At 41.9% G+C, this 22326-nt stretch overlaps 2 protein-coding genes across 2 annotated transcripts; one reads left to right on the top strand and one right to left on the bottom strand.

The window, feature by feature from the left end:
- The first annotated feature begins 377 nt into the window (after positions 1–377).
- Positions 378–11511, top strand: klc3 (kinesin light chain 3). The gene is made up of 14 exons (XM_026193245.1): positions 378–601; positions 3062–3310; positions 3912–3977; positions 4955–5119; positions 5724–5799; positions 6752–6897; positions 6986–7068; positions 7721–7808; positions 8065–8166; positions 8746–8919; positions 9026–9125; positions 9749–9923; positions 10008–10074; positions 10192–11511. The coding sequence occupies exons 2-14, from the start codon at positions 3101–3103 to the stop codon at positions 10273–10275; spliced, it is 1536 nt and encodes a 511-aa protein (XP_026049030.1). The 5' UTR covers positions 378–601; positions 3062–3100; the 3' UTR covers positions 10276–11511.
- Positions 11512–13621: 2110 nt separating this feature from the next.
- On the bottom strand, positions 13622–21841 carry ercc2 (excision repair cross-complementation group 2). The gene is made up of 23 exons (XM_026193292.1): positions 21654–21841; positions 21305–21404; positions 20307–20384; positions 20163–20225; positions 19923–20036; positions 19714–19830; positions 19170–19286; positions 18812–18935; positions 18589–18685; positions 18257–18390; positions 17873–18041; positions 17648–17766; positions 17473–17542; positions 17231–17300; positions 16630–16731; positions 16427–16490; positions 16181–16302; positions 15762–15854; positions 15548–15620; positions 15331–15401; positions 14986–15129; positions 14709–14852; positions 13622–14246 (listed from the first exon to the last, which is right to left on the bottom strand). Exons 1-23 carry the CDS (start codon positions 21656–21658, stop codon positions 14154–14156), a joined length of 2283 nt encoding a protein of 760 aa, XP_026049077.1. The 5' UTR covers positions 21659–21841; the 3' UTR covers positions 13622–14153.
- Between the last annotated feature and the right edge of the window lie 485 nt (positions 21842–22326).

Below are 22326 nucleotides of genomic sequence, written 5' to 3'. Positions count from 1 at the left end.
TTTCGATTGCTCCATTTATGACTCACTGTAGCGGATCATCTGTCTCGTTCTCACCCTATCACTAGCATCCTCTTCTGTCACATCAACATGACACACTCTGCATGTCCCTCCTCAATACCTTCTCTTTTCCTTCTGCCTGGCATCTCCATGTTCATCATCCTTTGTCCAACACATTGTTGAGGTATGCAGTCATTAATTATTTTATCACTAATAATTGCAGTTTAACATTCTTAAACTGAAAATAGATCCATTGATTAAGAATATATATGGATTAAACAACAATCATAGAAGTACAAGTGAAATCAAGAAGTACAGGGTCCCGTGTACAACATTTATTTTGAAGTCGATAAGCGGAAGTTCAGTTCTGCTAAAGCTAGCTTGATGCTATTGGCTGCGTAATGACAGGAGGAGGCGGCAGGTGAACGATTAACAGCGTTCACTTTTCTCCGTCCCGCCTCTTTAAAAATAAATAAACTGAAAATTACTGTGAGCGGAGATGTTCCGCAGTGACTGACGGGCTCCAGTTTACACATAAAAACCATTATTTCATTCAAACTGTGGATCAACACGAAAGCGCGCCGCGGGAGTTTGGACTTAGCAGGTAGGCTATAAATAACTGTCGGTTGTTGTGGATCTGAAATGAGGCGCAGCAGTCTGTGTGAGAGAGACATCTTTTGTTTTGTTTTTTTTATTGTGTTGTTGTGCAGGAAGATGTTTCTGTCTTGTAGCTGCAGCAGCCGGTGGTGTTTAGACTCAGTGGACACTTTTAAAACTGTTGACAAACACACAGCTGAAATGTGCTGTTGAAATGTGACGCAGCGCTGTTTGTGTCCAGCAGCATTGTATTATCACCAGCGTCCTTATAAAGGTTGGAAAAGACACTTAAATCCATCATGGCTGCTTGGACAGATGGCCAGACATCCAGTTATAAACACATGGGCGGATTATGAGATACTGGGGCCCTGGGCACAAACATGTCAGAGCCCCCCCAGAGGAACTGTCAGAGGAACTACAACCCCAGTGGCTGCCACTGTGGAGGGATAGGGTGGCACATGATACACACTGGTGCCCAATGAAAGGAGCCGCCAAAAGAAGAAGCAGCTCTTGTTTGTCCATGTAGAAGTGGATTTTCTGTCTTGTCAACTTGTTTCTATTATACATTTGTTTTTCTTAATCTTAAAAGTCTTAAAAGTGTGATCCTGTATTAATGCAGTTGATGGCATGACATGCAAAAAGAGGTGTTTAATAGTGACTAAAGTGACCTTCATGTTGTTTGTTTGCTTGTGAACCCTCGTATTTAGCTCCAGAGCCTCACTTTGCTTCTGTGTGTGATCAGAAAAGAGGAAACTGAAAGCTATGAGTTTTTCTTTGTGGTGAAGTTGCTGACAGCTGTGAATTGTGTTTCTGGGTTTTCTCCGCAACATTCCTGTAGCGGAGTAGCCAAGTACTCCCTGACAGTGCTGAATTACAGTGTTCTTTACATTTTTAATCCACTTTACATAGAAAAAAAGTGCATTCAGTGAAACCAATAAGAAATCTGCTTCTGTGTAGTTTTAGGTTGGAGTTACCTGTGAAAGGTAACTCTCCTCACACACTTTGCATTGAGAATTAATCACATTTAATACTGTTTAAAACCAGCAAGCCTTAAAGTGGACCGAGTTAACACAGGATCTGCTTTTATTCAGTCTTACTGACCTTTCACTGAGAACGAGTAGGTCTTTGTGTGGACACAAAGACCTACTCTATTTACCTTTGTAATCAAATTCAAATTCAAATTTTATTTGTCACACACACAACCATACACAGTATGACATGAGGTGAAATGCTTGTAGCTGTGCAATGCAATGCCCGACCATTAAATGACAGTGGTTTTACAGTATTTACAATTTACAGGTTATACAAAATTTACAGATTTAACTTAGAAATTTACAGTAAAAAAATGTGCAAATAGCAGAAAGAGATTATAAATTATAGGAAGTGTGCATGAAGAAAAACCAGAGTGCGTGTGGTGATGTGATATGTGTGGGAGAGTCCAGTCCTACACCTGGTTCAGGGCCCGAATAGCCTGGGGGAAGAAGCTCCTCCTCATTCTCTCTGTTTTGGCTTTAAGGGAGCAGAAGTGCTTCCCAGACCTCAACAGTGAGAAGAGTCCATTGTTGGGATGGGAGAGGTCCATCATAATCTTCCTAGCTTTGGTCTTGCACCGCTTGGTGTAGATGGACAGCAGGTCAGGGAGTTCTGATTGAATGATGCGTTCGGCTGAGCGCACCACTCTTTGCAGATCTCGTCTGTACCTGCTGTATTTATGTCTAGTGGTCCCTCACTCAGCGTTATTGTGGTTTTAATTCTTTGACTAAATAGAGTCTAATATTTTGAGACTGTTTTCTATAAAATGACTATAGCAGAAACGATTTTGACTCAGGAATCTCAGCTAGAAGATGAAACACATGTCAACATGTAGGTATGAATGAGACCTACAGGGTGATGTGACCCTTGAAGTTTCCTGAAAAAGCAGCAGACATGGTCTTAATGAATCATCTATTGCACTATAAGTCAGATTCTGAGTGGTTGTTCCTGTTTCCGTTGGTCCCAAAGCTTGTTGCTGTAGTTCTGCCACAGCCCTCGCACTGAGGGACCCTTCAGCAGGCACGAGGCTGACTCATCAGAGAGTCACTCCCTTCATGGGGCTGGATTCAGATTAAACATACATTATCAGAGTTTACTTTTGCTTGCATTTTTCACAGACCTTCCATGTAGTCTATTTATCCACCAGCTGTGTCACGTATACACTTCACCAACAGCACTTTTAAATTATGCTTTAAGCCACCTTTCATATTTTAGAAAATCCATCTGTGTTTACTATTGCACTGCTGCTTCTACTTCTAGTACTTCAGAGGCTTCAGTTACTGCTGCTGTCAGCTTCTGTTATCACTTTTACTCATAAATATTTCAGCTGCATGTAGCACTGATCCCCCTACAGCTCTCACTCTGCCGTTACTGCTAAATAAATGCATAATAAACTCCCACTGCAGATAATGCTGTAACGATGTGCTGTTCTCAGGTCGGTCGCAGTGAGAAAAGGAACCTCGGAGCAGCAGCCATGTTGTCGGGGGAGGAGATTCTGTGTAGCACGCAGCAGGTGATCGCAGGGCTGGAGGCGCTGAGAGGGGAGAACCGCAGCCTGCTGGAGAGCCTGCAGGAGGCGCTGGAGAGCCGGGCGGTGCCAGAGAGCAGCAGCGTTGAGCAGGAGAAGACCAGCATCATCCACCAGTCGCTGGAGAGGATAGAGCTGGGGCTGAGTGAGGCACAGGTACCACCAGGAAATAAAGAAGCAAGCAGTCGCAATGAAATCTTGTGTCACACGTCTTTGTCTTCAAGCTTTTTTTTAAGGCTGAAATGGAAGAAAATAACATTCCCAGATAATTTAAAATTGAACTTCTTGTACTTTACATATTAAACAAAGTGATTTTTTTTTATGAAATAGTTTTGAGTTTACGTTTAGTTTTAATTATTTTAACTGACTGTGTTTTTATTTGAACAAACAAACGTGTTTAGCTTGCCAGGCGCAGTTATTTTGAAAAAAAAAAATTAATTTTGAGACTTGCATTTCTGTCATGAATGGTTGATGACAAACTTAAATGAACTGACACATAAAAATATCTGATGTCTGTCATTTTTTATTATTATTTTTTATTTATTTATTTTGTTGTTGTTGTTCCTGTTGGTGTCCCGAGACACTGATGACTGTTTTTCCTTTGATTTGTTTTGTCTGAAGCCGGGCTGTTGACAAGTTTTGAGCTCATTTACTGAAGCATAGTCGTTAAGTCACTGATCTCCCTTCATGGTGCACGCAGTCTTCTTTCTGTTGTTTCTGTTTCTGTTGGGTTTACATTTTTTTACATTGTCTTCAGGTGATGATGGCGTTGTCAGCTCACCTCGGTTCTCTGGAGGCAGAGAAACAAAAGCTACGAGCTCAGGTGAGTTTGTCGAAAAGACCTGTATACTTGTGTTGACACTCATCATAGGCTGCTTCATTTGGTCTCCCTTTTTAAATGTTTGTTAAAGCAAACATCTAACTTAGCATTCACCTGTCATGGAGGCAAATTCATATATCCGTCTTTAGATTCAAGATTTGAAGCATCATATGTCTCGCCGAAGAAGAAGACGTCCTCTTCACCAAAGAAACAAAATGCAAAGGAGGAAACGATGTCTTAATAAATTGTCTTCCTCTCCCTGCTCATCTCACTCAGGGCTGTAACACATACGCATAAACATGCTAATCTAATCCTAATTTAGTCAGCAGATTTGTCTTGTCACACTCCTTTTACTCCCTCCACCACAGTAGTTAGAAAAGCATGCTTCACACCCGGCATTGACAGCTGAGGTAAACAGTGGACTGACAACCTGCCACAGAGGGGGAAAAACTGCAGTCTGGGGTCACTTTGCTATCTGTAGAAAACTCGCTACAGATGAACAGCGGCAAGAGCTTTTGAAGTGACTTGGATGAAAACATAACTGCAAAATATTTAAATGGCACATATTAGTTTTTTGTTTCTTATGTATTGATTATTGTTGATATTTTTCAAATATGTTAAAATAGAAGGTGTACAAAAGCTTTTTTTTTTGTAATGAAAACTGGTAGAAATATGCTGGCGGGATGTGGCTGAATGTAATGTTTTTGATCTCTCTTGGCTGACTAAAACATGTTTGTCCTACATCGGCCACCGTAGCTTAGATTAGCACTCGAAGCGCTAAGAAAACAGGATTCAATTGGCTGCAATCTGCATTCTCCTGATATCTACTGGTGAAAACGTTACACACTGTAACTTTAAGCATTTAGATATGGCAGTGTCTCCGTTTTTGTTGCATGGCTCCTTCATTCTCTTGCCTGTTTCCTTCCTCTTCTCTTTGTTATGTATCATCCTCGCTCTCATTTCTGCATCCTCCCTCTCAGGTTCGTCGTCTCTGTCAGGAGAACCAGTGGTTGAGGGATGAGCTGGCTGGCGCTCAGCAGCGGCTTCAGGACACGGAGCAGGAGGTGGTCACCCTCGAGGAGCAGAACAGACACCTGCAGTTCATGTCCTCCATACGCAAGTATGACCAGGATGAGCCGCCTCTGGTGAGGACAGAAAACATGCTAACCCACATATGTCTGCAGAAGAGTCTGTTGGTATTTACCAGCCAGCTGAGAGTTTGAGTAACAACAAACAACCTGCCCTTCAAGATGAGTAACAGGGAGAGTCAGCGCTTCGCTGTGTCAGCACAGGAATCTTAACCATGGTGTTTGTGTGTATATTCATCAAATTAATATGCTGAAAGTTTGTCTGCAGCTGGAGGTTTGGAGGACTTTACTAAAGCTGTTGTAATTATATACTGGGCAGAAGGACGTCATGTCCCATCTCAGCAAGTTTAGCAAGTTTTTGCTGATGTGTTGGCAAACTGTTTAAGCTCTAATGTCATAGAGCAACATTAGCATTCATTTGGATTCCAGCTGGTTTGCATCTGATGAATGCACCACCAGTTTTCACTCTCTCTGCTTTAGCTTCACTCAGCTGCCTTCCTGTCATTGCCAATTAGCGTGTAGGACAGTGTGCAGTTGCGGGTTTATCAGAGCTCGCTGACAAAAAGCAGCTACTGAAACGGATGAACCATATAGTCAACTTTTAAGCTTACCGTTAGTACTGCTGTCTTCTAAGTCGTGCTGTGTGTGTTTCTTATTTCAGGATGACAAAGACACTTCCTCCAACAAAGAGTCTCTGGATGACCTCTTTCCTGCTGAGGATGAGGAGCAGTCTTCGAGTGAGGCTCTTCTAGGCTTTGAAATGTGTTTTTATTATCGTTTTGAACACCTCCCTGTCTCCAAAATGACAAAACCCTTTTTTTGATAGATTTTTTTTGGATACAGAGGAGGTGTTGAGTAAATGCAAACTGTTTTTAATTTAAATTAGTCAATACATTGAGCGCCACTCTCATCGTGATTTAGTTTGAGTGCTTTGAGAAGTGTCAGCGTTGAAACTGGAGGCAGATACTGGTTTACATCTTCACTGGTCATAGATAAGCTCAAGGTGTAACTGTTGCTTCTAATCCTGATATCTGAGTAACTGCTGACACACAACAAACGCATTTTATCAGCTTACACATGAATTTAGAGCGCATGAAAGTGGAAGCATGAAAGCGATCTGTGAATCTCTGTAGTGTGAAATACGACGCCAGTCTGAAGTTATCTTTTAGGACAGCGGCTTCCTTTTAGAAAATGGTGAAACATGAGTACGCATCGCTACCTCCTTTGACTTTTGTTTTTTGACAGCGTTAAAGCCTGACAAAAACTTAAAGATATAAACTTTAGTGTTTTTAGAGGTTAGACGACTGCAGGTTGAGTGTGAGTGACCAGGGAGAAAAGATGAAATGGGAAAATTAAAAAATTTCGCCTGCATTTATTGTTACGCTTAAACTTTTCTATTATGATCAATTTTACTTAATTGCCTAAATAGCAGTGCAATTATGCAGCCAGTTTTCATGTAATACATCTTTATTTGGGCTTAACACCATCCATCCATTCGTCTAAAAAATAGTTTTCATCATACTTTATTTGTGAGACATACAGTATAGAAAACAGGTCAAATTAAATATTAGGTTCCACCCTGCCTTGTTTTTGGTCCTCTCTGTTAGACCTGTTAAAATGATCCAAAATGGAACTGGGCCCTTCTAAAGTCAGCATGGTCTTGCTTTTATTTGTTTGTTTGTCGTTTAGTGTCCCAGCCTCACCACAGCAGTGCAGCAGCTGCAGCCCAGCAGGGCGGCTACGAGATCCCCGCCCGCCTTCGAACGCTCCATAACCTGGTCATCCAGTACGCATCCCAGGGACGATATGAGGTCGCGGTACCGCTGTGCAAACAGGTGGGAGGGGCTTCCACTGTCCTAACTGTTGCTAACCAAAACAAATTGCCTGACAACCATTTAACATGACCTCATCGTGTCTCCGCAGGCTTTGGAAGACCTGGAAAAGTCCTCTGGCCACACCCACCCAGACGTAGCCACCATGCTCAATATACTGGCGCTGGTGTACAGGTGATGTCAGTTAGCATTGCAAAAGCGTCTGTATTGGTATTTACAGCTACCGCGGTGGCACTATCAAAGCTGGGTTAACCATTCGAGGTCTTCCAGACGACTCAGAGTTCATGCTTTATTTGTTCCGGTCGAGTACGTCATGTGACTCACCTTCAGTTCAGAAATGTCCTCGCGGCTTTCGTCTCGTCTAACCCATCAGTGCCGTTTGTCTAGCTGGTGCACGTCGTTTCCTTCAGCTCTGCCGGCAGAATGATGCACTTTAAATGTTAAATGTCTTCAAATGTTAAAGACGTAATGATGCTGCAGATAAAGTGATTTATTATTCAGTTTTAGATGGAAAAAATGGTTTGTTGTGCTTGTATCAGTTGAGGTAGGCGTATAAATGCTTTTCCTGCCCGGTTTGAGCCGAGCGTCCCGTGTAAGCAGTTGGTGTGCAGTAATTGAGCGGATCAGCTTCTCTGTCATCAGCATTAAATTGCTCTGACTGGTTGTGGCTTTGACTCTGGCTTGTGATACCTGGCAAATTTGAGGTTTAATAAAAGTTTCTTGTAATAGATGATAGATTATCTGAAACTCTTAGAGAGGAAGTGTCCTTAACAAGCCAAACGCTTCTCACTGGGTGAACAGTGTGGTTTGTGTTGTTTCCCTACAGAGATCAGAACAAATACAAAGAGGCCGCCAACCTGCTGAACGATGCTTTGGCCATCAGGGAGAAAACTCTTGGGATGGACCATCCGGCTGTAAGTTACTCGGCTGCACTGGAAGAAAACTTATAATGAGGCGGCTAAAACTGGTTTCAGCGTTCTCTTTCATCAGCGTAAACATGAAACATAAAACCTTGTGGGTTACAAGAATTTTGATCCTCATTTGTTGTTCGTTGCTTCCGACATGCCTGACCTGCAAATATTGGCTCCCTTTGTAGTCATTTCATGTGGTTTAGACTTTAGTGAGTGAGCTGGTGTGTATTTGTGTGTGTGCGTGCATGTGTGTATGCAGGTGGCAGCGACGCTCAACAACCTGGCAGTGCTTTATGGGAAAAGAGGAAAATACAAGGAAGCAGAGCCGCTTTGTAAAAGAGCTCTAGAGATCAGAGAGAAGGTAAGAAAACACCTTTGTATTACAACAGATATCCCAAATTCCTACTAATAACTCACTTTAACCTTAATCTAACCTAGATTATGGATGCCCGACTTATAACAGACTAAATGTTTTGCTAATTTACTTCCATCCATCCATTCTCTGCTGCTTATCCTTTTCAGGGTCATGAGGGGGTCTTAGGGTAAGAGGCAGGGTACACCCTGGACAGGTCACCAGTCTGTTGCAGGGCTAACACATAGACAACCATTCACACTCAGGTTAATTGGAAACTTTAAATTATCTGCATGTCTTTGGACTGTGGGAGGAAGCCGGAGTACCTGGAGAGAACCCACGCACAGGGAGAACATGCAAAGACCCCAGTCTGATGGTGGGATTGAACTCCGGAGGCAACAGTGCTAACCACTGTGCCACCGTGCTGCCCTTGCTAATTTACTTAAACATCTAAATATGTCCTCTATCTTTCGATGTCACAGAGCTGAGTGAGCAGGCATCCCCTGTATCACATACTGGAAGTGTTATGGAAAGAGTAACTGGTTGATCGTCCCTCACCGTGCACCTTTTTTTTTGTCGCCTCCTCAGGTTCTCGGTACAGATCATCCAGATGTGGCCAAACAGCTGAACAACCTGGCTCTGCTGTGTCAGAACCAGGGGAAGTACCAGGAAGTGGAGCAGTACTACGAGCGCGCTCTGCACATCTACCAGAGCAAGCTGGGACCAGACGACGCCAACGTGGCTAAAACCAAGAACAACCTGGTGAGAGGAAACCTCGTTGTCTGGATTACTGAGGCTGTTGTTATTTACGATATTATTATTTTTTTCAGTCATCATTTAAACCCCCCCCCCTCTCCCTCTCCCTCAGGCATCATGTTATCTTAAGCAGGGGAAATACAGACAAGCTGAAGCTCTTTACAAAGAGATCCTGACTAGAGCGCATGAAAAGGAGTTTGGGTCTGTTGAAGGTACAAACAGATTACTTCATGTAACTGCTCATGTTTATGTAATTGTTCTCGTGACACGATGACATTTTAAGAGCGTGAGATAACCACAAGGGATCAGTTCCACCACTGAGTACTGAGAAAACTACCTAACGCTGGCATAACACATTCATTTTTATCATTTTAACATGAGCTGTGATTCATTCTGCTCAGTTTTAGCTTTCTGTGTTGTCTTTGTGTATTCATGTTGAATTTGGCTAATGTACCTTTTTTAATGTTTGCATGATTCGCATTCAAATATACCCTATATTTACCCTATAAGCCCCGGAGTTTGTCCTTAGGGGCTTCTCTGACAGCAGATACATGACACATAATAGCTTCTTTGCCTCATATACTATTTCATCATATAAGTCTCAGTCAGACTCTGTGGAAATCTGTCATTTTTGTAGTTTTATTTCAGCAGTTTTCATATTTTTAAATGTAGGTCTGTCTCAGTCTTTCTGCAAAAACAGTTTTATTTAGATTTTTTTTGTATACTGTACAGTTTTATATTGTTCTTATCGTATTAATGTCCAACTGTGTCCAAAAAAAGAAAGAAACTTCAAATTTCAATGTAAACAATTGCTTGTTTTATGTCTGTTGTCCAGGTGACGGGCGTCCCAGCTGGTCCGGCGTGGTGGAGGACGGCGGGTCCACACAGGACGGACTTAAGCGCAGTGGCTCCTTCACCAAACTCAGAGAGTCGATCAGGCGAAGCAGCGAGAAACTGGTCCGAAAGCTGAAAGGAGTCGGAATGGAGGAAACAACCCCAAGGAATGCTGGGTAAATGCTCTGTAAACAAGGTGTTTTAGCTCCAGCTGAATGCTGAAAAGCCACCTGATGAAGTTTGTTCTGCCCCGTTTTCAGGATGAAGAGGGCAAACTCTCTGAATGTTTTGAACGTTGGCGTCAGAGAAAGTCAGGATGGCAGCGAGGTGAGCAGACTGTTAACCACACAGTCTGAAAACCAGAAATCTGCAAGCATCTCATGCACATTTAAGATAAACGTCACCTCTTAAGACACATTGTGTGTTTTTTTTTTTGTTGATCAGTCGAGCCAGCTGACGGATACTCGAGGCCTGAGCTCCAGCACTCAGAGTCTGATGAGAAGAGGCTCACTCGGTGGGAACAGCTAACGCAAAAATAAGAATATCCCCTAAAAACGCAACACCTTTCAAAGATGACGATCGGCACAGAGCAGTGTGTTTAATCAGTGTGGGAACATCAGGCCTGAGTGGATTCATCATTTTTAGTCTTCAAGGAAAAAAAGATAATTGACTCGACTAAGATGCTTCCAAAAATCTGACTTTTAAAATTAGTTTGTTTCATTCTAAAAACGCACAATTTCAGTTTTTTCTTTTTAAAAAAAACAAAACAAAACAACAAAGCATAAATAAAGGGCTGGGTCATGTGATGAATTTTAACTTGACGTTATCGGAATTGCACTATGACATTTTCTTCCGGATCACTTGAAGTTTTAAATCCCGTCATTCCTGGTTTTAGGTTCAGTTCTATGATTTCCAGTTAACTTTTGATCTTGAACTCGTAGGACCTGGCGTCCACATATGTGGACATCACATTTTGGGTTGTCTAGACCACAATACAAAATTTTTCCCCAATCAGCTCAAATAGCAAACAGAAATTAAAAATGCATGCCATGAAAGAGTTCGCGTCTTAGCAGGTTAATTTTAAGTTGTGCTAAAATCACTTTAATCTAGTTTAAATGCATTTCCCCTGCAGACTGTGTTTTTACACAAACGTGACCACGTTACACTAAGGAAAGCGGCAATCTGTAGGTTAACATTTGAACTATGGGAAATTTTAAGACACTTCACTTGATGCTTTGATACTAAAGATCATATTTTTTAAATGGAGTTGTTTGTAATTTGAGAAGCAGTGCAGGGATGTAAAGTTCTTTACACAATTTTTAAAATGTAAAGTGTAATTTTACGTTCGAGGAAGATGATAAGCTATCAAAGTTTACACTGTTTAAAGTAAAAAAAAAAAAAAAAAAGGTACGTGTATTTTGCCTTTAAAATGTGCTGGTCATGTATAATTTATATTGTTAGACTGCTGCGTTATTGGACCAGAAGTCCTGCTCGGACATGATGAAAATAAGGAACAACTTTAAAAAAAAAACAAAAAAACAAACAAGTAGGAGCAGTTTCAGGATTCCAGCTGTTGGTTTGCACCTTGTGAAAACAAATTGTCTTTACAAAAGCAAATATTTGACTTTTTAACTTAGTACTTTTTACAGTCAGTACTTTTGCACATATGTACATAGGTAATATCTTCTAACTGCTTATGGATGTAAATCATTCTCTAAGGCTACGTTCACACTGCAGGCGAACGCGCATCAAATCCGATTTTTTTGACCCTCTGCGACCCATATCCGATCATGGTGTGACAGTGTGAACGGCACAAATCCGATATTTTCAAATCCGATCTGGGTCACTTTCGTATGTGGTACTGAATCCGATACATCTACATTATTATGTAAATAACAAAATAACTTAAAGCAAAAATTGGGAAACGTCAAGTCCGAAGTCTTTATATTAAGGGCCATCAGTCAAACAATATTGTTTGCTCTGGGTCTAAACAGAGCGCGTTGTGTGTGACGTCTTCTTTTGTGCATGCGGGTCGCTTTGAGCGTTCACACTAGAGCGCGTTTGCTGTTACATTTTATTTGTAGTGTGAACAAGCAGACAAAAAAAATCGGATTTGATCAAAAAATCGGAATTGAGCATTAAGACCTGCAGTGTGAACGTAGCCTATGTTCAGTATTTATTGATTATCCGTTTGTTGCGTTTTGAATTTCAGATGTGTAAAAGTCTCCTTAGGTTTTTTGCTGTGTGCCCAAATGTCAGCTTTGGCCTGATAATATTAAACTGGTTTTGAGGTCGAGATGAAAGTCTTTACCGAAAGCCGCCGTGTAGATTTATACAATGTTTCCAAGGCAAAGCACAAGAACAAGTAGTAAAAATAGCAGCGGCGGTACAGCTTTGTAGCCAAGTTGAAAATGTTTCTGGCAAACATCACTGATGTCTAACCAGGAAAGTAATCAAATCATGAGACAACCAACAAGCAATGAGAGAGGACGGGTGGATCGCTCAGCAGCCGAGTGATACATAAATATGATGGTGCATTCGAGGCTTTCACTCTACGCTGGTAGAAGTAGCATTATCAACTACTGAGGTAGCCTACGTTTAGATATTGATGTAGTCTTCTAATGTTACATCTATGCTTTTCACTGAAATGCCTGAAATCTACTACTACAAAAAGATTCAAATAATGTGGAATGTCATTCTACTTTCTGATATTTATTAGAGATATTTTTTTAAACTAGTTGAACTGAAGATTTGTTACAAAGAGCGTTGAATAACAAGTTTTACACAAACCCTAACACCTGAGAATTCTGATAATAGACTGGGTCCCTGAAAGCAGCATTACCACCTGATCCATGAAGATTTTCATTCCATGAGACTCCTCGTAGGAATCTTGTTTTGCATTTACAGTGGTAGAAGACAGCCACTGCAGTCTGTTTAAAGGGCTGAAGTCGCACCGTGTTAGCTGCTGTTAAACGACAGTCTGTTACAAGCTGAGTGAAGCACATGTAAGAATGTGGAAAAGATGAATATTTGTTTTATATTTGCAAATTTGAGCTGTAATAAATTAAACTAAGCCACCGATAACCCTTGTATATGTGTGTTTTCTTTCCTCTGTTTGTCTGAAAATGTTTTCAGGGTTTCATAAATTAAAGCCCTTTTTTGTCTAAATATTAAGATCAGCGAGTGATGGATGAACACTTTCGATTCAAACACTTCCCACAGAAGAAAAACACAAGTCAGCTGTTAAATACAAACATTTATATTCCAGCTTCCTGGTTGGAAAACAGTATAAAACAGCATTTATGTACAGCTGCAGTAGAAAAGGAACCTGACAGTATTCTTGTCTGTATGACAGACGCTGCACAGACACCAGTGTTAGTGTCACATCTCTGATGCAACACGCTGACCTACTGACACATTTCACCAATCAAAAGAAATTTAAAAAAAAAACTAAATGAATTGAAACTTCTGCATCACAGTAATGCTGAAGACTGAAACACGCACATTTAGAACTTAGTCAGTGTATATTTGTCTTATTTCTAGTCAAAATTATCTCATTACACTTAAAATAAGACACAATCAGCTACAGGGCAACATTTCAGTAAGCTAAAGGAACTTGTTTCAAGACAGTGAATCTTGAAACTAGAGAAAAACTAGAGATTTTTCACTTGTTCCACTGGCAGATTTTTTTCACTTAATACAAGATATTTTAGCTTAAAATAAGTGAAAAAATCTGCCAGTGGAACAAGTGAAAAATCTCTAGTTTTTCTCTAGTTTCAAGATTCACTGTCTTGAAACAAGTTCCTTTAGCTTACTGAAATGTTGCCCTGTAGCTGATTGTGTCTTATTTTAAGTGTAATGAGATAATTTTGACTAGAAATAAGACAAATATACTTGGTAAGATTTTGAGTTTTTGCAGTGTGTTGCTGGATTTTCTGTAGCATGTGCGTCTGCAGAAGCAAAGGCTTCTTCCTTTGATTAATAAAGGGGAAAATAAGTTTACTGCTCCGTACTTCAGTGAAAAGCTGAACAGAGTACTGAAATATGTACTTAAGTGGTTCAAAGGTCTGCAGATGGTCTACTCTGCAGACCGAGTGCAACCTTAAATACTGACTGACCCATGAGCGGCTTTGACTGAGGCTCACATCGTTGGTGTGGGAGCGGCTCTCCTGTCAGAAGTCATTACTGTCACCAGCAGAGCTGAAAATACTTTAAATACTTTTACAGTATTTTTACCACTTGGGGAAAAACAGACACTTAAAACATAATTCTGAGTTTTTCCTTCCTAAAGTTAAGGTGGACCTGCCCTTTTAGAGCCGACCCATATTTAACCCTAGTCTGGTGACAGCTGATGACTCGGTTTATGGTGCTGCTGTGGTGACAATGTCATACGGTTCGTGTCACCTTCAGGTCTGATGAGCAATCTGAGTGATTTTCTGCAGCATTTCCTCCGACTCCAGCTGCTCGAGAGTCAGCAGAGACAAACCCAACTGGTCCTCCTGGAGAGAAAGAGAGAAGCAAGCATGGCTGCCTGGTCAGCTGTTGTCCGGAAACGTCAGCGCTCATAAGAGCTGTGCAGCTCCGTGCAATTCAAACTGCTTTACAGCAGCATTTATTCATCTGATCAACAAAGTCAGGTGGCTCATGATCTCGATGGCAGTGGGTTGATTGTTCTGGTGCCAGAGTTGTGCCAGTAAACAATCACACCAACAACTCGTCAGACACTTTAAGATTAATTTGCTAGATTATAAAACTTTTCCCCATTTAAGGTATTAAATTATAACATTAAGTTTCATTTAGCTTCAGAAATGAAGCAGACTCTTAGACAAGAGGACAGATGTTTGAGCCAATCACGGGGAGAAGATCACTAAACCCACTGCTTTGCTCCTTTTAAAGCCAGTGAGTTGTCCTGTGTTTGTTTACTCGTTGCAGTGGTGCTTGTGATGCTTGGCCGGTTGTACCTGTCTGAAAGGCTGAGCCATCTGCCGCAGGAAGTGCTTGGAAAGCTGCACGGCCTCGTCCACAGTGAGGTTCAGACTGCCGTCGTTGATGTGCTCCTGAATCCAGCGGGGTAGCTTCCCACGTTTGTCTGCTCGTGCGTAACGCTGCAGAGCACAGAGGAGGTTAGTACAGGCTTCGCTCAGCTACTCCAGCGTCAAACTCGAAGGACTGCTGCTGTGAAGCAGAGTGTAGAAGCCTGGAGTACTGCGGCAGGATCAGACAAATATTCAGACACACCTTGTCAGCAAAAATCATGAGTCCATAGTCAGTTTTGCCTCGGATGGCTCTGCCTACGCACTGAGCCGCGTGGCGCATGGCGTCAAACGTCAGAAAGTCGTTCTCCCTGATCTGAAACTGATCCCGAAGGTACTCCAGCCGAGCCTGAGTCGAGTTACAGAGAGAGAAAAACCCTTAGGGAATCACGACAAAACTATCCAGACTGAGAAAAGGGAAAGAACACAAACTAAAATGTGTGGTTTTGTTACTCGTTTGATAATATAAATCCTTAAATAGCAAACATCACACAAAATATGAATAGATTTAACTTTCTGAGCTTTGACCCCACACAGAGGTGACTCTGACCTTTAGGATGCGGCTCTGCGTATAAACATACGGCACTCCAAACATGATGACAGCACGGCCATAATGGTGCACTGAACAGAAAACACAACGAGACTCCGAGTCAGCGACAAAGCGCACGTTTGCTTCACCTTATCGTCTCCAGCCACGCAGGACTCTTCTTCTGCTGTTTGCTTTAATTTGTCCTGCTGGAGCCGCACAGAGCAACTCGATGACTTACCGAAATCGATCCCCTCAGACACTTTTCCTCTGGCCACAGACAGGAGGATTGCTCCTCGGCCGTTCTCACACGCCTAAACAGCAGAGACAGAAAGGTCAAAGGTCAAAGTCTGGTACCAACACAAAAGACCTGAACATCTGTTTGTTTGTTCACGGCTCAATTTATGATTTTGGTCTCTTTGTTAGTTAAATACTACTACAATAATGGGTCTGACCTCTTGGTATTTCTCCAGGGCCATGCTCGTCTCTGCAGCATCCTGAGTCTCGATGAAGATCAGCTTGTTTCTCTGGATATTCTCCAGGATACCCTGCAAGCGAACGTGACCCCAGAAACAACAAAAACACACAAAATTAATTTACTGTTAATATATTAGTTACTAAACGGACTGGGATTAAATAAGAGAATGCTTCTTCCTGCTCATTTTTGAACATGTAAAGTTATCTACTGTGATTATTTTTCTCTTTATGTTTTATTTTGTTTGTGTTTTTTTCCTTCATTGTTCTATTTTTTTACATGTTTAAAATAAAACCACTTCACAGATTACAGAAAGATATGTCAGATTTCTACAGCTTCACGAAAGAAAAACGGCGGTTGTTTCAGTTACTCAGATGCTTGTGGATTACACACACTGACCTGTTCATACCAGGACGCCACGATGTTCTCCATGTAGACGTAGCTGGTGAAAAACGCCACAATCCCATCGGGAACGATCGCAGACATCTCCAGAAGCAGGTTACCATAATTCCGAATCACAGCTGGAGAAGCAAACATGAAAATTATCTCGTTACATGTTGATGAAAACACAGCGTTGTCATTTGTAGTTGTACGGCCTTTGATTTGAGAGGTCACGCTCAAATAGCACAAGTTATTTTTACTAACCGAAATCTTCTCTGGTCTCAAACTTGGAGCTCAGGGCCACCTGGTCGTTTCCTCTGCCAACAATCTGTGGAAGACAGAAACAAAGTGATGGAAATGTTTATGTTTCTCTCCTCTTTTTGTTCATGTCTCCAAGGTGGTGCTGCTTTTGTGACTCCACCCAGGACCACAGTTGGGTTTTTTTCATATTAAGTGTTGTTACAGACCAGAGGGCAGAGGCAGGTGCGCGCCAGTGTCATGGTGAAGGACGCCATGGTAACCGGGCGAAAGTCAAGGATGCGGGGATAGATGTCCAGGGGGGAAAGTGTCTGAAGAGAGGAGAAACATCAGGGGTAAGATGGTGAAATTAGATCAGGCTTTCATTTAGATCCTTCGAATCAGATCTTTCATTTCAAAGGCTTCAAAGAGGCGATGACCTGATGTCTGTTGACTCAGGAACAAACGAGGTGCTTCTAACGGCTTCACTTAGACGTTTAAAACTAAGAACAAGACACTGTAAGAAGGAATTCAGACTCCTGCACATGTAAGAAAAACTCAGCAGTCACACGTGTCGTTGAATAAACAGCAGGATTATATTTCAAGACATAACATGTTGAATGGAAGTTTTACAGTATTATGATGTTATTATTGGAGGTCTGCAGGGAAAAAAATGAAGCGAGAACTTCACCTAATTTTGTTTCAAAGAATAAAAAGGAAACTTGATTACTTCACTCACTGTGCGGACGTCACCAGATTGTTTTTGTACCTTTAATGAATAAAAAATGTAAATTAAATGTCACCGGACTGAAATGAGCAGGAAGTACGCACCCCTGAGGTGATGACGACTGACTGGAATCTTTGGAAAACTGGTTTGATGGCTATAGACGGGTCCATGCAGCTGAGAGGGGAACAGACAAACACACTGACCTGTGATACACAGATATCAACCTGGCATCTCCTTTTGTGTTAAAACGCTTTGTGTAAAAGAATGAAACTAAATGACAGTCACAGGTAATCTCCTCTGCAGACGGCAGCACATGAACTTGTTCAGAATTCATTGTGCAGCTCACCTGAAATGCAGCACGGGGTTGGCGATGGTCGGAGTTCTGTCTTCAAAGGGCTCGATGATGATGGTGAAGCCTTTTTAGACACAGAGAGATACTACAGATCATAATCCAACAGCATCTGCGTTTATTAATGCCACCGTGTTACTTGGAGTTGAACAGAGGCGGGACTTTTTACTACCTTGGCTGTAGGTGCTGACGAGAGTGGCGAAATTCGAGATGAGAGTAACAGCTGAGAAGTCTGCGATGTCGGCGATCTCCAGAGTTCGAAGCAACGACTGCAACCGCTCTGCACAAAACCTGGAGATACAAGGAGGATGGATCGGTGATAAAGAGACGGGAAACAGAAACAACCAAGAGACTAAGCGAGGCTGTTCGCATTCGCAGAAAAGAAGCTGAAACTGACCTTAGAGGCTTGCGGTCGATGCAGACTTTTTCGAAAATGTCTTTAAGGAACTGCGGCGCGCTCTCCTGTACGACGTGTTGGACCCTCAGACGAGACTTCAGATACTCCAGGAAGCGTCTCATGAAACCTACAAAGTGCTCGGCTGTACGAATAGAGCCTGGCACCGCCTCTGACAGAAAGAGAGGAGGATAGTTTGTGCTCATGTCTACAATAAGATTCGGCTCTTCATCTAAACCGTCCAGAAAGATTACAGTTCCAATGTTTGGAGTTTGATGCGGACGGAGGACTTAATAGAGACAACTTGAAATGCTTACTACCAAACTCTACTTCTAAACCAGCGCTTCAAAATTTACTCTGAGCTGAGAGAACAATTAAAGGAAAAACCTTGAAGGATTTCATCAGGCAACACCGGATTTGCGAGGTAGATGTCGGTTTCTCTCGCCACATTGGCTTCCTTCAGCCCCTCCACCAAGCGTCTGTACTCCTCCCTCAGCTTAGCAGCATCAGTCTCCTTTATCCTATAAACACAGGCAGATTACAGTAGCTTAGATTAATACTCATTCGTAAGATTTCCTTATTTTCTGTCTCTTTAATCTGTTCTGCAAAATTACAGCCAGTAAGAGGAGCAAAGACGTTCCAATTATTGGTGCAATCTTTCATTCGTTCAGGAAAACATGGATGCATTTCCATGTTGCAAGTGATGATGCAAGCATTACTTGTGTATGGTGTTCTGGAGAGTGTCCACGTTGGTCTGACAGCGGTCCAGCGTTCGCCTGGTGATATTTACGCTCATGGAGTCGATGCACACGTTGTCTGAGGAGAGAGTGAAAGAAAATATGAATTATTTTAAATAATTACTGTAAACAAATTCCTAAAATAGACAAATACATTCAGTTAAATGCACCGAATGTGCATATTAGACTCAGATTAATTGCTCACCGATATTATGAGCCTCATCAAATACCACTACAGATTTCTTTGCCAGCTCTTTAGACACCAGATCAGCTATCTTGGGGTCCAGCAGGTAGTGGTAGCTGTACACCACAATGTTGGCATGCAGGATCTGAGAGAAATCAAGAGGAAACAAGCTTCAAGATACAACATTAAACTCTGGATTATTCAGTAATGAGAAGCTGGCGTGTTATCATTTATTTTCCAATTAGAGCAGCCAGTGAGAAAAATGTTTTTCCTATAAAAGCATGCAAACAGCATTTTACATGTAATAAAACACTCAAAATCTCATTCATGTTCATACACATTACATGGTCACGGATTTGGCGTTTTCACAGTAACTCACTGAATAGCGAGCCAGATAGTAAGGACACCAGCCCTTCCTCCTGCCAAAGGCCTTGAGGTCATCAAGGTTGTAGATGCCAGCAGGAAGAGGCACCTGTCGGCCGACTGAATCGAACTCCTGCAACACAAACCAGGTTTTCCTGTTTCCCAGTTTTCAGGCATTGCAAACCTACACAGTTTGTATCTGAGACTCATAAAACTTTATCAGTTCCTGAGTTCATGTAGGCGACAGCCAGAAAGCAAAAACACTTTTCTAATCTGCATATCTGATGGTGTCGAGTAGTGGCTGGATTTAGATTTTCAGGCTGATTAAATGCTCCTAACTAATCATGTCGAGCCAGTGCGTTGTAATCATCCAGCACAGAAATGAAAAGATTACTAAAGAATAGAAACCTGAACTTGTTTTTAAACTTTTAATCCATAAAGATCAAACCCCACCCGTTACGTTGAAGCCTGATGCTGTCATGTCATCAGCCATTACAAAAAACAAAACAAAAAATAACTTCTGCTTCTGCTGAAAAACACCATCTGATGTGAGTTCTTACCTCGTAGAAGCGACAGACGGGCAGGTTGGGGTTGCTGTGATGTTGTGCGCGGACGTACGATGCTGTCAGACTGTGGCACTTCCCATCGACTTCCTTACCGAAGCGCAGAGAGCTCACCTGTGTGAAGACAAGCGTGTCGGTCACTTTTGAAAGGAGAAAGCTGAATCCTGAATCGCTCCTCTGGCTTTGTGGGATGCAGGTGTTCATACCTCAGGGTGGATGCAGAGGTTCTTCCTGGAGGAAAGAGCAAGAGCCAGGAAGTTGTTGCTCTCTCCTGTTTCTTTAGTGTAAAACTCCATCAGCTTCCTCAGCTCCTCCACAACCTCATCGGAAAGAATCAAACACAGTCTGAGACGTCGGGGCTTTGAAAGCTTCTTCTTGTTTAACTCAAAAAGAAAGTTACACAGTAGAAACACGCTTCACTGACGACTGATTTGACGTCCACTCACCTTCTCGATCTCTGGAACTGTTCTAGAGCAGTAAATTAACTTGGTGACCTCCAGAGGGAAAGCCTGAGAGAGAGAGAACATATTTACATGCTAATCTGCCACCAGCTGTTAGTATGAACCGTTTATGAGAGAGGCTGAACTCACCCTTTGGTAGGCCACAATGAGGGACAGTAGAGAGATGGTCTTCCCTGTTCCCGATGGCATCTCCAAGACTCCATGACCCTGAACGGGAACAGGTTCGGTTAACACAGAAAGCAGCAGCTGAAAGTAAACACTTTTAAACACGTGTGTGTGTTTGTGTGTCAGTGGACACACTGTACTTCCCTGAAGGAGCAACACAATACGACACGATGACACAAAAGGTAAAATCTGGACTAAACACTGTAACTTTAGGAATCATCTCTTCACCTCCAAGGAAGAAAAGGAGGAAAAAAGTAACTCAAATTTCAAAATACATACATGCATGACTGGAAGAAAAATGTGAACTTTTCTTTAACTGGAAACAGCAAAGAGCAGAAAATATGATCATCCTAAATAACTGAAATAACAACTGGATAAAAAAGATGACTCGTCTTCCATCTTCTTCAGACCAAAATGAATTTATCGCATCGCTTCCTCCTCTGTCCCCAACAGCAGCTGTACAGGCTTCATATATCACATGTCCTCCTTCACCACATCCATTTCTCTGAGTCCTTCCTCTTCTCTCCTGCCTGGCAGCTCCATCTTCAACACCCTCTGACCAATATATCCACCATCCCTCCTCTGCACACGTCCAAACCATCTCAGCCTCTCTAACTTTGTCTACAAACAATCTCAACCCTCTGATGTATTCAACTGTAATCTAACCAGCCTGGTCACTCACAATGAAAATCTCAACATCCTCAGTTCAGCCTCCTGTCTTTTTTACGGTGCCACCGTCTTCAAACCAAACATCATACCAAGTCTCACTACCATCTTGTAAACCATGCCTTTCACTCTTGCTGATATCATTCTGTCACAAAACACTCATCTCCATGCAATCCACCTCATCTCCACTGTTCATTACTCTCGTTCACACGTGTCATCCAACCCAGGGTATTTGTGTAGATAGGAGCACTGTGCATGAAAACCACACCTTCAGATTAACCTCTAACGCCACCCACCTTGGCATCCAGCGTCCTCTTCAGCTCCAGCATGTAGGAGTACTGCTCGGGGTAGATGTAGTCATAGGGAAAATACACCAGCAGACCCTCAATGTTGAGCCTGCAAGGAAACAGCAACGATGTTAACAGTGCACAGCAGCTGTACAGGCTTCATTCTGGACTATCTTTAAGCCAAGTATGTGTGAATGAGTGCGAGACATCTAAAATAAAAGTTAAAACAGTGATTTGGATAAACTAGAGCCACAAAACTCTGATTTTATGTGGACTTGGCTCAGGTATGTCACAGTTGCTGGAAACGCGCTAACACTGAAAGCCCATGTTGTCTGTTTGTACTCAGTAAAACACTCACTTCATCTTCACAGCACGTTTAGCGGAAGCTCCTCTTCTTTTTACGTAACTTGTGTTATTTTAAAACAGTCATTAAAATTTGAATGTGCGCCAAAAACACAAAACAAAACGCCGCATTAGCAACGCCACAGCCTGCTACAGCATTTAATTCTTCTTCGTTTATCGTTTGAACGCTATCAGACTGATTACCGCCCCCTGCAGGCCAAAAGGAAAACTAAATACTCCTCTGTAATGCTTCGAAGTTACATTTAAAACCCGTTATTTAATCAGTTTATAGTTATTATCGCCTTTTATTTATTTTATTTATGTATTTACATTTAGATTTGACTACGACTACTTCAACTGGAAGTGTTAGCCTGCTGCTATCGACGCTAACTTTGACCACATGCGAGTCATAACAATTTCATTTCCGGTGAATAGTTTGAAAAAGAAACGCTAACATAAATGGTATACTGTGTTGCCAAACATCGACACAAACAGCTGTTACATCTTACTGTGTAGCTGTAAATGTGACTTTTCGGTCGTCTTGCTTGTTACGTTATAGTTGTAATTCACAGCTGTGCTTTCTCCATGCTTTCGTTCATTATTTGGGCTTCAGCGTCTACAGCAAAGGCATGCATGTGTTGGGTAATTTCATTATATTTTGTGTTATTTGGAATACCCTATTATATAAC

The sequence above is a fragment of the Astatotilapia calliptera genome, chromosome 14 (genome assembly GCF_900246225.1).
Source record: "Astatotilapia calliptera chromosome 14, fAstCal1.2, whole genome shotgun sequence".
In the NCBI taxonomy this organism is placed as follows: Eukaryota; Metazoa; Chordata; class Actinopteri; order Cichliformes; family Cichlidae; genus Astatotilapia; species Astatotilapia calliptera.
Note: the sequence above shows the minus strand (reverse complement) of the source record. Positions and strands in the feature narration are given on the sequence as shown.